The 14221-nt window shown below is 41.7% G+C and overlaps 1 protein-coding gene across 1 annotated transcript in view; it reads left to right on the plus strand.

The window, feature by feature from the left end:
* The first annotated feature begins 2830 nt into the window (after positions 1 to 2830).
* Positions 2831 to 14221, plus strand: part of LOC122641115 (protein VTE6, chloroplastic) — a 31752-nt gene continuing 20361 nt past the window's right edge. The window contains exons 1-3 of the mRNA XM_043834437.1: positions 2831 to 2882; positions 2947 to 3353; positions 3483 to 3736. Of these exons, the coding sequence (XP_043690372.1) occupies positions 2967 to 3353; positions 3483 to 3736 (641 nt within the window). The 5' untranslated portion in view covers positions 2831 to 2882; positions 2947 to 2966. The remainder of the gene's footprint in view (positions 2883 to 2946; positions 3354 to 3482; positions 3737 to 14221) is intronic.

Raw genomic sequence — 14221 nt, forward strand, 5'->3', positions numbered from 1 at the left:
CAATCTTACCATGGAACCTTTGTCGTTCAATAGTTCTCAGAGATCAAATTTGAATCATCACAAGGAGACCTAATCGAGGACCTCTCAACGATCTAGCTTTTTCTAATACAGAGTACCTCTCATCAGAATTCTACCATTGTCGCATTATTTAGACAAATGTATCTTTCTCCAAGGGACAATCGAGGCTCCATTTTTTGACACACTGATCCAAATGGATAAGCGACACGTATCGAGGGACATTTGAGGGACAAATAAAATTCTTCCCCTGATTGGTATTCTGCATTAGGAGAAGGTATACTACTGAGAGTACCACTTTCGGCCTCGAAAAGCTATGAGGTTAGTTTGTGGCGTATCCTAGCTGTATATGGTCTGATTTCTTACATGATGCATGCAATAGGTAGGCTGATAGGACAGGACAAGGTCACCCTTGACAAGACCGATATACTTATCACTCGTGATAACGAATTGTGGGTACATGGTTCTTTTGATATACCTGGGGAATAGATCACGCAGTAATCAAGCTAGTGCCCTTTTAGAGTAGCGATGTATCCCACGACACACTAGTGAATACCCTCGTCGGTAATTCTAGACCCATACAGTAAATATCAAGGGCTATGGCTTTACCACGAATTGTCCATGACTACACATGGGGTCCAATGACTAACCACAGGGTTGTGTATTCCCATGAAGTGTTGTGTGTGCATGATAGTGGTGCAGGAAGCGGGTATCATCCAATCTCAGAGTACTTAGTATGATGTGCCCCACCGCCCCGGGGGTAGAGGCACAACAGGGAGTACCCTCGTCGTTTGATTTCACTTCGAACACGAGCATGATGCAGTTAGTTCAACAAAAAGGGTTAGCCAAACATGTTATCAATCTATTAATGTAGAAGGGCGAAAATTCTTACGTTCAACGGTAGCATCTAGTATTAAAAGCTTGACCATCTAGTAATCTCAACGGAGTCGCCACTGTGAGGATCCACTTTTTGGTGCGTTTTCGCAGCTTAGGCTGGGTCATCGGGTTGTCAATTGCTCCTCCTCGGTTTGGAGAGAGAGAGAGAGAGAGAGAGAGAGAGAGAGAGAATGAATGCGTCTTCTCAAAGGGGTCAATAATTATCAGGATTTATCAGGGAATGGGGGTCATACAATAATTTAAAATGGAATTGCTACCTAGGGTTAGGGCCTAGGACCCATTGGTGTTGGTCTGGTCAGAGATTCAGGGTAAGTGATCTGGTTACGAGAGTGAGAAGGTGTTAGGCACCCACCTCGCCCCGGTAAACTGGTCTTTGTACTAGACATTTGTTTTCAAATATTCTCCCTTTATGAATGTCCTATATCCACATGTATGGCTAAATAATGATGCACAAATTGCTTAAAATTAAACTAATTTACAATAACTACTGTACATTACAAGGGAATGCTTAAAAGGACTACATTGTGTCGGAAGTAAAAATTAACGGAAGAAATGTATACTTGTATGCTTTAAACAAATGCAATTGTGCAAGATTGCCAGCTCAGATGGAGGCAAAAGACTGGCTTTGTCTTTTGTCGAACAGAGTAACGGCTTACTGATATCAGATCTAAAGATCTCGGGCAGAATAAAGACGTTGCAAGGTTTTAAAAACCGGATGCTTGAATATTGGGCAGAGTGGTTAGACCATGGGAGATTCCCGGGACTAGGACAAAAAATGGTCGAAGAAGCCGGATTTGGATAACCCAGGCTTTGGATAAGAAAACAAGGCCCGAAGGCTTGAAATCGGGTTGGGGAAGGCCCCGGAACAAGGAAACTAGGCAAAACTGGAAAATTGGAGCTCTAGGGATGCCCCTCTCCCGCAAACTTCGAATGTCCAAATGAGGGGGACCCCCCTTTTTATAGGCAAATTTTGGGTTCGACAGTGCTGCAACGGTTGTGCGGGGCCGCAGAAAGTGGTAAAAAAGGGGAAAAATGGAATCTGGGAGTCGCGGGGCTGCCTCGCAAGACAGGGCTGCTTGGCAGGACTGTGAGGCGCGTGCGGCGCTTTGTGGGGTCGCACAGCGCGAGTGGCCTGCCTTGTGGGGCAGCACAGGTGCTGCCTGGTGGGGCTATGCTTTGTTTGCGGGGCTACCGTACGAACGATGTACATCTTACAGGGCGAGCGGGGGCACTTTCGGGCTATGCGGTGCTGGAAGGTAGGTTTTCAGGGACATTGCCAGTCATTTACGTTCAATTCTCGTCATCGCAGGGGGGGTGAAAAAATTCAGTGTCTACACTGCTCCCTACGAGCGATTCAGATCAAGGTTTAACATCATTTCCATTGGCTTTTTGTCTCGTTTATTCTTCTCTTTACTACTGTGAGTAGGAAAGTCCTTGGATTACCATGGCGGGAGAAGAATCCACCGTTGCCAAAAGAAATTTTTGAGAAGATTTTCCCTAAGTTAGTAAGGGTCTCCTGGCCAAAACAAAATTAGGGAAACACAAGGTCACTCAACGTTGTTGCGGATACCGTTGCTAGGAAGGCCGTGTCTATAGAACACACGACATCCTGGCCTACTTCGACTCCATGGGTGATCAATCTTTGTAATTGTGATTCCATGAGTTCATCTCCTTCTCACGGGACTCGTACATGGGAGATTCCTCCCATCGAGCCTGTCCCATAGGGGGCGGGGGTGTTTTTGATAATTTTGGATGGGGGCTTTTGCCCTTTGCTGGCCTTCATGCATGCCGTGCAAATGGAAAACCCTACCATGTCGATGTCCTTGCGCATCCTTTGCTCAGTCCACATTAGGCCTTGCGCTGATCCAGAGCCCACGCAACCATCAACGATCTCTTGCTTTTTGTTGCTTTAAAGACCTCAAGGCCTAAACTGACTTCCACAAGCGTAAAGATTCAGTCTATTGGAAAAGGTCTCCTCAAACCACAAAAAAAAAAAAAAAAAAGGAAAAAAAAAGAAAAAAAAAGAGAGAAAAGGTCTCCTTACAAAAGTTTTGATGGCAGCTTCGGTTCTAAATTTTCAAATAATCCCACCTTTCCAACGCCTGCAACTCGCATCACCAAATACAGTTAATTTCCCAACAGCAACCCATAAGTGGCACTCGAAATCCAGTGCTCCTAAGATGTTTCGTGTGAAGCCCCTTGCTGTTCCTGAACAAGGGCTTCAGGGAGCTGTTTCAGGAGTTTTTGATCTAATCCAAGCCACACCCCCAACATGGCAGTCTTCTTTCTTCAGTAATCTCCTCATATTCATAGTGGGTTCTCCGATTCTCGTCTCCGGTCTATCACTTTCAGGAATTGGGTCTGCTTTTTTGCTGGGTACTTTGACATGGCGGGCTTTTGGTGCCTCTGGATTTTTTCTAGTAGCCTTGTATTTTGTAATCGTAAGTGAAAATTATGCCTGGGTTTTCGTGTTTCTCCTAATTTGGTGGAATTCGAGGAAGTACAGGTCTTTCTGGTTTTTGTTGGTGAATTATTGCGATTTTTCTCTGTTAAAATGATGTGAATTGCAGGGCACAGCGGTCACAAAATTGAAAATGGCGCAGAAGGAGGCTCAAGGGGTGGCTGAGAAGAGGAAAGGAAGGAGAGGCCCTGGTAGTGTTATCGGTTCCAGTGCTGCTGGCTGTGTTTGTGCTTTTCTGTCAATATTCGGAATGGGTGGAGCAGCATTTTTCGGACTGTGGCAACTCGGATTTGTGGCGAGTTTCTGCACTAAGTTGAGCGATACGGTTTCCAGCGAGGTAGGGAAGGCATATGGGAAGACAACGTAAGTAATATTCATTCTTTAATGATTCAACCATGTCTCTAAGATCGTTATCTTTGTTTATTAGTGTTATCATGTTTGTACCCGCCAATGAAACAGAAGTTAATAATTAACCTAAGGCACAACACAAACAGATGTCTGAAGACATATAAGAACGAATTCATGAAGAAAGAGAAAAGTGGTTTTACTCGTTCTCTGATTTAAGATCCTGTTCTGGGACTGTTTAAAGCTTTCAAATTTGTCCTACAATACTCTCTCTCTCTCCCTTGTGATTACCATGAGGGCATGAATTTTTATGGCTCCTCCTGGCTTTCCACATGCAGATAGGTAATTACTTCGTGATGAATAATGATGAGCTATATTAAGTTGAAAAGAAACAGGAGTGCATCAAGAGGGAGGGACATGAATAGGCCACATGAATAGAAAAGAGAAAAGAGAAAAGAGAAAAGAGAAAAGAGAGCTGAGATAAATAAAAGAAATCTATAGGGGGGAACTACAATGGCAAAGTCTGTCCACAAACTGAAAGTCACTGTAATCCCCACATTAATTAGACCAGGGCTATATTATTACCATTCATGGAAGACAAACAAAATATGCAATCTAGATGGCAGCGGCAAGTTCTCTCTCAAGAAGTGTGATGGTTTCCACTAACCTTCCCTGAACTCGGCATGCTTACCTATTTCATGTTATTCATAGGACGGTGTAAAGTAGTTTGGAGTGCCTTTTAAGAAAAGGTTCTTGGGTTACGATGCGATATTAAGTAGCACTAGATGAATTGGGATGATGTATATGATGCAGAGCCAAGGGTGTATTCAAGGAAGAAGAAGAAGAAGAAGGCTGCTGCCGGTTCTATTGGTTGCCTATGTTTTTATTTTTTGAGTCTTGTAATGAACTAGTGAACCGGTTGGTTCAGCTAGTCTAATTTAAGTGGTGGTCCCATAGTTTAGTTGAGTCTTTTATTTATTTAAGTTGTTATTAGAATAGTCAGTCTCACATCAGCCACAATTTATTTGGGCTGGTAGTGTCTTGTAACCCAAGTAAGGGCCAAGGTTGGAAGTTTCTAATTTGAGACTTACTAATTTTGACTCCTTGACATTCTCTTTCATTGCAATCTATTATAGGAATAGTCATGGGATCATTTTGGGTTCACAAGTATTGGATATTTTGGGTCACCCCATGGTCTCCCATGGGACCCTAGGGCAATCCTATGGTTGTCCATGGGAACCCTAAATAAAAATTGGGTCTCCCATGGTTGTCCATGGGAACCCTAGTGAATCCCTATTAGGGTTTGAAATTTTTTTGCTTTTTTACCAGACCCTCTCTTTTCTTGTGCCATAAAATTATGGGATTCACAAGAATAGAGCAGGTCATCTCCTTTCCATCCCATGGAAAGAGGGATCCATCCCATACTCGAATGTGCAGCGGAAAATAGATCGATTCGAGTTTCTTTCACATCCCATGATTATCAAATAATTAAAACACTTAATTAAACATTAAGATCTGCTAACTTGTAGAGCCTCAATTGTTGCTCCTCCTCCAGATTATGGTTCTTCCCCTAACAAGCCGATCAAGAAAGCCCCTACTTGGATCTCCTTGATGCAGTAGAGGATCCTTAAGCCAAATCAGAATTTCTTCTCCAAAACTGGATCCAATCCGAAAATCCAGGGTTTCCAAAACCCTAACCGATCTCACAACTCTAGAGAGCAAGAGAGCAAGGGAGAGAGAGAGAGAGAGAGAGAGAGAGAGAGAGAGAGAGAGAGGACGATTTCTAGGGGGAAAAAAATTCGCCCAAGACTAGCATGCCCCCTGATCGTCCCCCGCTGGTGTTTTTAAATGGATGAGGTTCTAATGAACCTCATTCCTAGTGAGAGTCTGACACTCTCTCTCCTGTTTGACTTAAATCCTGATGGACTTCTAATTAGTGAAGAAGTAGAATCTAAAAGAGAATAATTATAATTAATAAATTTAAACATTAAGGGGCCTTAAATAATTAGCATCAAGCCCATATTAGTTTAAATAAATTAATTACTAATTTGCAAATCTCAGAAATACCCCTGCATAACAAATATGCACTAACCCTCCACTAAACAACATTATTGTCATGGAATCTAGGGCATCTACACTCGTACTGCCAAACCCCATGCCATGGTACATGTCCGTATCGGAGCACCTGTGTACGTGGTCGGAATCTGCAAAACACAATTAAACAATTTAATCAAATAGATAATTATAAATTATCATTTTATGTAAAAATATGTTTTGCAAAAGCCATTTAACAAAATGGTACACGATCTTGATTCAAATCCAACCATCCACAGACTAACTCCCCTTGATGTTCCTCAATCGAACAGTGGAAACCATGTTGAGTGACTCTTTCACTCCTATAGTATTTACGTATTCTCAGAACACCGACTTTAGTTCTCTTGAACCGCAGTCATTGGTGAACCAAAGAATACACTCACATCATACAGTAACAAGATCCTCTCAGGTATTGGGTTTCGGTGACATATGTCTATTCCAAACCTACATCTGGCAGTAATACATGAGGGAATTGAAAAAATAAGATTCTTCGCCAATACACACATCAACATATGTGTACTCGCATTCGTACCCCAACATCAAACATGTCTAGGTATACCCAATGCGACGACTATATGATAATGGCTGCCCAACCCAACCCTAGTCGTGACTTCCAATTTAAAGTACTACTTATGGACTTCCATTGCTCAAAAGTTTATATCGCATGTGATCATATTAAACAAAAATGTATGAAATGTTTAATACATAATAAACCGGGTTGAACCGTCATGAACCGGGTTTGATGGACACACATGTCCAACATCTATAAAAGCAACCCATGAGGCCATACTACACCACAATTTTGATTATTTAACTACTACTATTATGCATGTTTACTTTTGTTGAAGTTTTCGTTGGTGTTTGATCCATGGAGAAAAGAACTGGTGTATGATCCAGTTGATTCCTTGCGGTGGGAAGCTTAGGAGGTTGTTTTCAGTTGCTGTTCTTCATCGCCTTTGAGTTCTCTAGCCATTAGAAGCCTCATCCCTTCAACTGAGCTGCTCTGCTGCTGCTCAATCTGCTGTTCTGAGGTTACTTTCTATTTTAAGCCTAAGTTTGTAATTTCATTACCTCAACCTCCTGCCCAATCTAGCCATCACTTTTCTTCCATCTTTTGAGCATTCCTTCCCCCATCCTAGAGCTCCATTCGATCCTCCTTTCAGCCCCTTCTGATCTGTTGATTGGCCTCCACAAGAAATCTCCCTAAAACCCATCAAAACCCTATTTCCCTAGCCTGCTACTCAAATAGGCAGAGAAGAAAACCCTGCTGCAGATTTGTTTGCTTAACCCATTGGCTTCCCTATTGTCTCAAACCTATCCCTTCACACTAAACTTCACCCTTGAACTAAACCCTAAACTATCAAACCATCCCAGCATTAACCTATTGAACTGGACCAATTCCCTTGATTCCAGATCCTATTTTGGGACTGGTTGAACCTTCAACCCTGTCCTACATTAGTATACAACTCAACTCCTCAACTCAGCCTTATCCCAACTAAATAAGGATCGGCTACATGGATCCTTTTTCTCCAATCAACTCTATTCAAAGCTATACTTGTTACTAGTCCCATTCCGCACAACTTCTCTTAGAGTCATTTTAGGCCTACCCCTGGTTCTCTTATCTCCTTCAATCTGAATCAAATCACCCTTCGTACTGGAGCATCCATAGGTCTCCGTTGCACATGTCCATGCCACATCAAATGACTACTTGCAACTTATCTGTATTGGGGCTACTCCTAAATTAGCTATAATTTATTCATTCCTTATTTTATCTTTATAGTTTTACCACTCATCCATCTCACCATCTAATTTCAGCTACACTAAGTTTGTTTATATGTTGTTTCTTCACACTGCTGGTCCCAAGCCTAGATAAAGGTGGAGGGTTGGTGTGTTAGGTTGGCAATTGGCATTTTAAGAAAACTTTAGCCAAAAACTTTAATATGGATGCTACACCCTTTAGCATGGATCCTAGAATTTTATCAGTTGAGATGGTTTATGTTGAAGTTTTACCGTTAGGATCTAGGGGTAGTTTAGTCTTTACATTCTCTTTTTTATTAGTTCTTGAAGCTTATGTTACGTCGAGTAGTTGTAAGGGCAGTATGGTCCAATGCTTTATTTTGGGATTTATTATTAATATAGAGGGATAGACCTGCGGTAGAACATTCAGTTCTAGCTGCAGGCTCTCTCCCACCTTTGAGCTTGTGTGTTTCTCTTCTTCTTTTTCTGTTTCTTCTAATCTGGTTGTAAGAATCTGATATTCTAACATTGTACCAATGGTGGATGTGTGTGTAGGTTGCACAAGGCTATTTATGGTATTAAACAGTCTCTTCGGATGAATGACCTGAAAAAGATAGTGAGAAGGAAAAAATGTTACTGAACAATTCAGATTTTTAGTGAGTTGACTAACTGAAAGAAGGATTAAGGGAAATTGAGGTACATGTAATACGGAGGAAAGAGAAAGATTGGAGTTAAGGCAAACAGTACCATGCCCAGTAACAGGTGTAGAAGATCCATTGGCAAGGATAACGGGTGGAGTATGAGAATTAGATGAAATGGAACTGAAAATAGATGACTTACCAGTCATGTGAGCGGAAGCCCCGGAATCAATAATCCAGGGTGTAGAAGTGGTGGAAAGAAAAGTAGGTGTACCTGCATGAGCCAGTGTGGTAGTGGAAGTGGACGCCTTAGTAGTGGAAGTGGATGACTCTAGACTCTTTATGCTTTACATCAACTGATGAACCTCATCACGAAGAGTAGTGGAGGAATCTGCCACGACTGAACCTGATTTAGTATCACTGGGTGTAACCATGTTTGTACCAACTTCAGGAGCTGCATGATTGGCCAAGTGTTGAGCCCCCTCTGGTTTCCCATGCTTGGACCAGCATGTCTCAATAGTGTGATTGAGTTTCCCATAATAGGAACACTGCCGGACAGCTTTGTCAATATGCTGCCCACCTAAGCCACGACCACCAGCACCACGTGCTCCCCCTGAATTACTACCTCTGCCATGGCCTCTACTAGTAGTGAATGCTGAGTTTTCCTTGGGAGGAGTGTTGTTTGGTTTGGAACTAGGAGAGGCAATGCGCTGCAGCCTAGAGTAAGTATCATTTAGTGTCGTATTCACCAGCCAGTAGGTGACCCTTCACAACCTTCAAACTTAGACTCAATCCAGCCAAAAATTTTGAGACAAAGAACTCATTCCGTTGATCCTTCAATTTTTCAATGTCAGTAGTAAGGGGCTGAAATACATTAAGCTCTTCAACAATCCCCTTAAAAGCATTGTAGTACTCTTGAAGTGACTTGTCAGCCTGTTGGAATTGGAATAGCTTCTCATAAAGATCATAAATTTGGGTCATACTCTTCTCTTGAGATTATATCTCCTTCAAGTCATCCCATACTCCTTTCGTAGTCGTGTGAAACATGACATTGGCAGCAATATCAGGTTCCATGCTATTCCATAACCAAATCAGAATAATTGCATTCTCCTTCACCCAGGTAATGTAGTCCTTTGAGTCCGGAGCCGGAGGAGCAGAAGTAATATAGCTAAGTTTGTCCTTAGCCAGAATATAGACACTGACAACTTGTGCCTCAAGGAGATTGGAATTCCCCTTGAGTTTAATGGATGTAATCTGCACATTAACATTATCTATGGTTGTCTTTGTGTCAGCCATGATGAGTGAAAAAGGTTTTCAAAAAAAAAGAAAAAAGGGGCAGCAGCACTAATTCAGGAAATTCTTCACACACTTGGTATGCAGCGGCTAAGGGTCTGAGGATGTGAAAGAGGAGTAGCAACACACACCGACTCCAGCAGCACTAATTCAGGAAATTCTTCAAACACTTTGTTGGCAGCAGCCAAGGGTCTTGAGAATGTGAAAGAGGAGCAGCAACACACATTCAATTATGCAGCATAGGCAAGTAATTTGGTGTGCAAACAAATGCCATTAATCACCAAGAATCAGCACCACAGTCTTCAATCAGCATAGCTTCAACATAACCACACAGAGGAGATCGATTTCTCCAGGGTTTTTGCCCAGGATCGATATTTGCAGTCCTTGGCAATAGGCAGTTCAACCTTCAACTTAGCAAGCATCAACAGTATTTATAGAGATAAAACACTCCATTAATAATGGAAGGAGTGACTTTAATTCATGGTAGATACAGCAATTGGCTACACACCACAGGGAAAAATCGAGAAAGGAAGATCAGCAGAAAAAAACGAGGAAGGGACGTAATATGATTATAAAAGCTCTGAAAATGCTATGATGCTTCATATGCAAGTGCCTAAACATTTTTTGTGTGATGCAGTCCTTACTGCTTGTTTCTTAATTAACCGAATGCCTTCTTTTGTGCTTGCCGGTAAGTCTCCCTTCTCTGTTTTATTTCCGGACTTACCGATTTTTAACTTACCACTTTAGGTTTTTGGTTGTGTCTGTTTTGTTCATAATCTCCATCAACCAGGTGATAAGTTAGATCCTAGATTCACTAAGTGTTTTTCTGGGTTATTCCCGCACTCAGAAGGGGTACCGGTGATATGACCCTGTTACTCGGAGACTGTTTGTTAGTACTGATGTCACCTTCTTTGAAGGTACCTTCTACTTCTCTGATCACCCCACCGTGTCAGATGGTCCTTTGATTGTGTCTGACCCTCCTCCCATCCTTGTAGTTGTTCCTCTATTTAACCCTCCACTACAGGTGTATCGGCGTAAGAGGCATATTGGGCAGCATAGTACAGATAATACTGGTCTGTCTCCATCTCTTCTTGTACCAACCTCAACCTCTGGTGCGGATCCTCCCTTACTTGCTCTTCTTGACTTACCAGCTGAACCAGATGACTTACCAATTACTACTCGTAAAGGTAAGAGGTCATGTACCCAAAAATCCTTAGTTTCTTATCCCATTGATAAGTTTGTGTCTGTCTCACATCTCCCATCCTGTTATCATAGTTTTGCTCACTCTTTGTGTACCTATACCATTCCCTGCACCCACACTGAAGCCCTTGCATCCTTGCTTGGAAGAAAGCCATGGATGTGTAAATGGATGCCTTATTGACTCGTCATACATGGGAGTTGGTGGACTTACCTCCTGGTAAAGACCTGGTAAAGTGTAGGTGGGTGTATACTACAAGTATCACTCTGATGGTTCTGTTGAGTGGCTTAAAGCTCGCCTGGTAGCTAAAGGATACACCCAGACTTATGGTGTAGACTACTTTGAGACTTTTCTATGGCACGGTTGAATTCAGTTTGCCTTCCTATTTCTATGGCTGTAAATTTAGAGTGCCTTCCTCTATGGTGACTTACTTGAGGAGGTCTATATGGAGCAACCTACAGGGTATGTTGCTCAAGGGGACAATGGTGGACGTGTGTGTAGGTTGCACAAGGCTATTTATAGGCTGAAACAGTCTCCTTGGGCGTGGTTCGAAAAGTTTAGTGTTGACTGGTCATGGTTTTTCTCAATGTTTGTCAGACCATTCAGTGTTTATTTGTCGCCAAAGAGAGAAATTGGTTGTCCTTGTTGTCTATGTAGATGGCATCATTGTCTCAGGGAATGATGATGGTGGCATTAAGGAGGTAAAAGATTACTTACAACAGCATTTTCAGACCAAAGACTTGGGCCAACTTCATTACTTTTTTGGGATTGAAGTTGTTAGAAGCAAAAAGGGGATCAACCTATAATGTAGAAGTAGTTCAGCTAAGAACCACTCTACAGTAGGATCGATAAACCCATAAATCCAAAATAGAAACAAGAGGCAGGATTCGAAAGTATATGAAATCAACCAAACCAGCCAAAGGAATTCTTCCAGCTTTGGATCAAATGATGCTTGTATAGGGTAGAACACTGTTGAAAGTTTCAATTGATTCTGATGGTTGAGCTGGATGATTGATGAAGTTCTGATGGGTAGAAGTGAAGTTATGGGGGTGGAATGAAAATAGAAGGTATGGAGATTATGGAAGTTTCAGGCCTGGTGTGGGGGTGGAAGTGAGGATCGAATGGAGGTGATGGTGGGAAGGTTGTATGCTCCAAAGATCAAGTAAAATTGATGGTTGTTTGCAGAGATATGAACTTCACAAATCCCTGCACCAGATCTGGAAGAAAATTGGGAAGCAACAAATGGCTCGATTCTTAATTGAAGAACAGCAGCAACAACAACACTGGAGCAGCAGCAGTAGCACTCAAGTGATCTTCTCAATGGATGGAGCAGTCATAATATCATAGCAGCACTCAGAGATTGATGGAGAGGTAGAGTAGATGGAGAAATAGAAAATAGAAGGTTGGGGGATAGATGGATTAGGCTCTCTCAGCCAGGCTCCTTCAGCCCTTCAAGTCAATCACTCAACTTGAGAAGAAATCACACTTGCAACAAAGCAAAACAATATTATCATTCATCATAATCAAATCGTGGGGGCTTCTAAAAGCCATTACAAAAATATGGAGGGCAAAGCTTGCTCCTCAAGAAAGAAGAAAATAGAAACTTAAGTAATTAACTTCAATCTAAAAAAAAGAAACCTTTCTGATTAGCTTGACTGAAATAAAATAGTAACTAGGATTGACATAAAAATAGAAACTAATATACTAAACTAAATAAGAAACTAAAATAGGAGAATATGCACCTAAATTACTGTTCTCGTGAACAGTGTCACGTGAATAGTAATTCGTGAACAGTATTTTCTGACTTTTAGTTTTGTCCTCTTCTTCAAGCTTTGATCTGCATCAGCCTATCTCAAAGGAAGTATGTTTTAGATCTTTTGACTGATACTGGTATACTTACTACAAAACCTGTGGATATCCCTATGGATCCAAATAAAAAATTTGGGATTGATGATGGTAAACCTCTTAAAGAGGTACATTCCTACAAAAGCTTGATTGGAAAGCTAATATACTTTACTGTCACTAGGCCGGACATATCATTTGCTGTTGGTGTTCTCAGTCAGTTCATGCAGTCGCCTTGTAAGTCTCACTGGGATGCAGCATTTCGGGTTCTTAGATATTTGAAGGGTGCTCCTGGAAAGGGGCTTATTTATCGTCCTATATGGAGTTAGTTGCGTACTCTGATGCAGATTGGGCAGGTTTGGCTAGTGGTCATTGGTCTACCCAAGGGTATTGTACTTTTGTTGGAGGGAACCTGGTCATGTGGCGAAGCAAGAAACAATCCACGGTTGCCAGGTCTAGTGCTGAAGCAGAGTATAGAGCTATGGCGCATACTATTGCTGAGTTGATGTGGATTTGGTTGCTTCTCCTTTAGATGGGTTTTCCGATACCGACTCCTATGAAAATGTATTGTGACAATCAGGCAGCTATCTACATTGCTAGTAATCCGGTCTTTCATGAGAGGACCAAACATATTGAAGTGGATTGTCACTTCGTTCGTAGCGCCGTGTTGAAGAAGTTGGTCGAGACACCGTTTGTTTCTTCGTCTGATAGCTAGCTGATGTCTTTACCAAATCACTTTTTGCTCCTAGTTTCCGTGCTTGTTGTAACAAGCTGAGCATGGTTGATATATATGCTCCAGCTTGAGGGGGAGTGTTGAAGTTTTATTGTCAGGATCTAGGGGTATTTTAGTCTTTACATTCTCTTTTTTTATTTGTTCTTGAAGCTTATGTAAAGTCGAGTAGTTGTAAGGGCAGTATGGTCCAATGCTTTATTTTGGGATTTATTATTAATAGAGAGGGATAGACTTGCGGTAGAACATTCAGTTCTAGCCGTAGGCTCTCTCCCACCTTTGAGCTTGTGCGTTTCTCTTCTTCTTTTTCTGTTTCTTCTAATTTGGTTGTAAGAATTTGATATTCTAACAGTTTATAAAGAGCAACCCAGTGCATGGGCCTCCTGTTACTGCAGGGTCTGGGATGGGCAAATGTATGCAGCCTTACCCCTTGCTTTGCATGAGAGTTTGTTTTCAAGTTTTGAACCTTCAACAACAGGTTGCAATAGCACAACTGAACCGCTGCACCAAGGCTCGACAGTTAAATAGAAGTTGGATTTTCTTTTTCATTGACAAATAAGTTTCTTTAGGATAGGCGAAAATGTCAAAGCCTTTCAAAATATACAGTATGCTCTACTAAAAATAAAAATTGTGGAGAGATGAGAAGCAAGGAAGCATATCTGGAAGCATTGGTACTCAAGCTAGCATGTTCCACCTGTTCTTGTACAGCTCCCTTCTGTTGACTCCAAATTCTGTTGAAGCAGACGCCCATTTAAATAACAGAAAACCAGTATCCAGACATAGCCTTGCCTTCTTGAGGGGTTTTTATCTTCAAATAACTTTGATTGCTTTCATTCCATAAAACCCAGCTGACAGTATAAGGAATGAGATTCCAAAACGCTTGCTGCTTTTGGTATTTGGAGTAGACTTTTGTATGTTTGTGTGAGTGTGTGTGTTCTACATGGATCCTTCAACTTCACCCCATAGTACCT

The sequence above is a fragment of the Telopea speciosissima genome, chromosome 9 (assembly GCF_018873765.1).
Source record: "Telopea speciosissima isolate NSW1024214 ecotype Mountain lineage chromosome 9, Tspe_v1, whole genome shotgun sequence".
Classification (NCBI taxonomy): domain Eukaryota; kingdom Viridiplantae; phylum Streptophyta; class Magnoliopsida; order Proteales; family Proteaceae; genus Telopea; species Telopea speciosissima.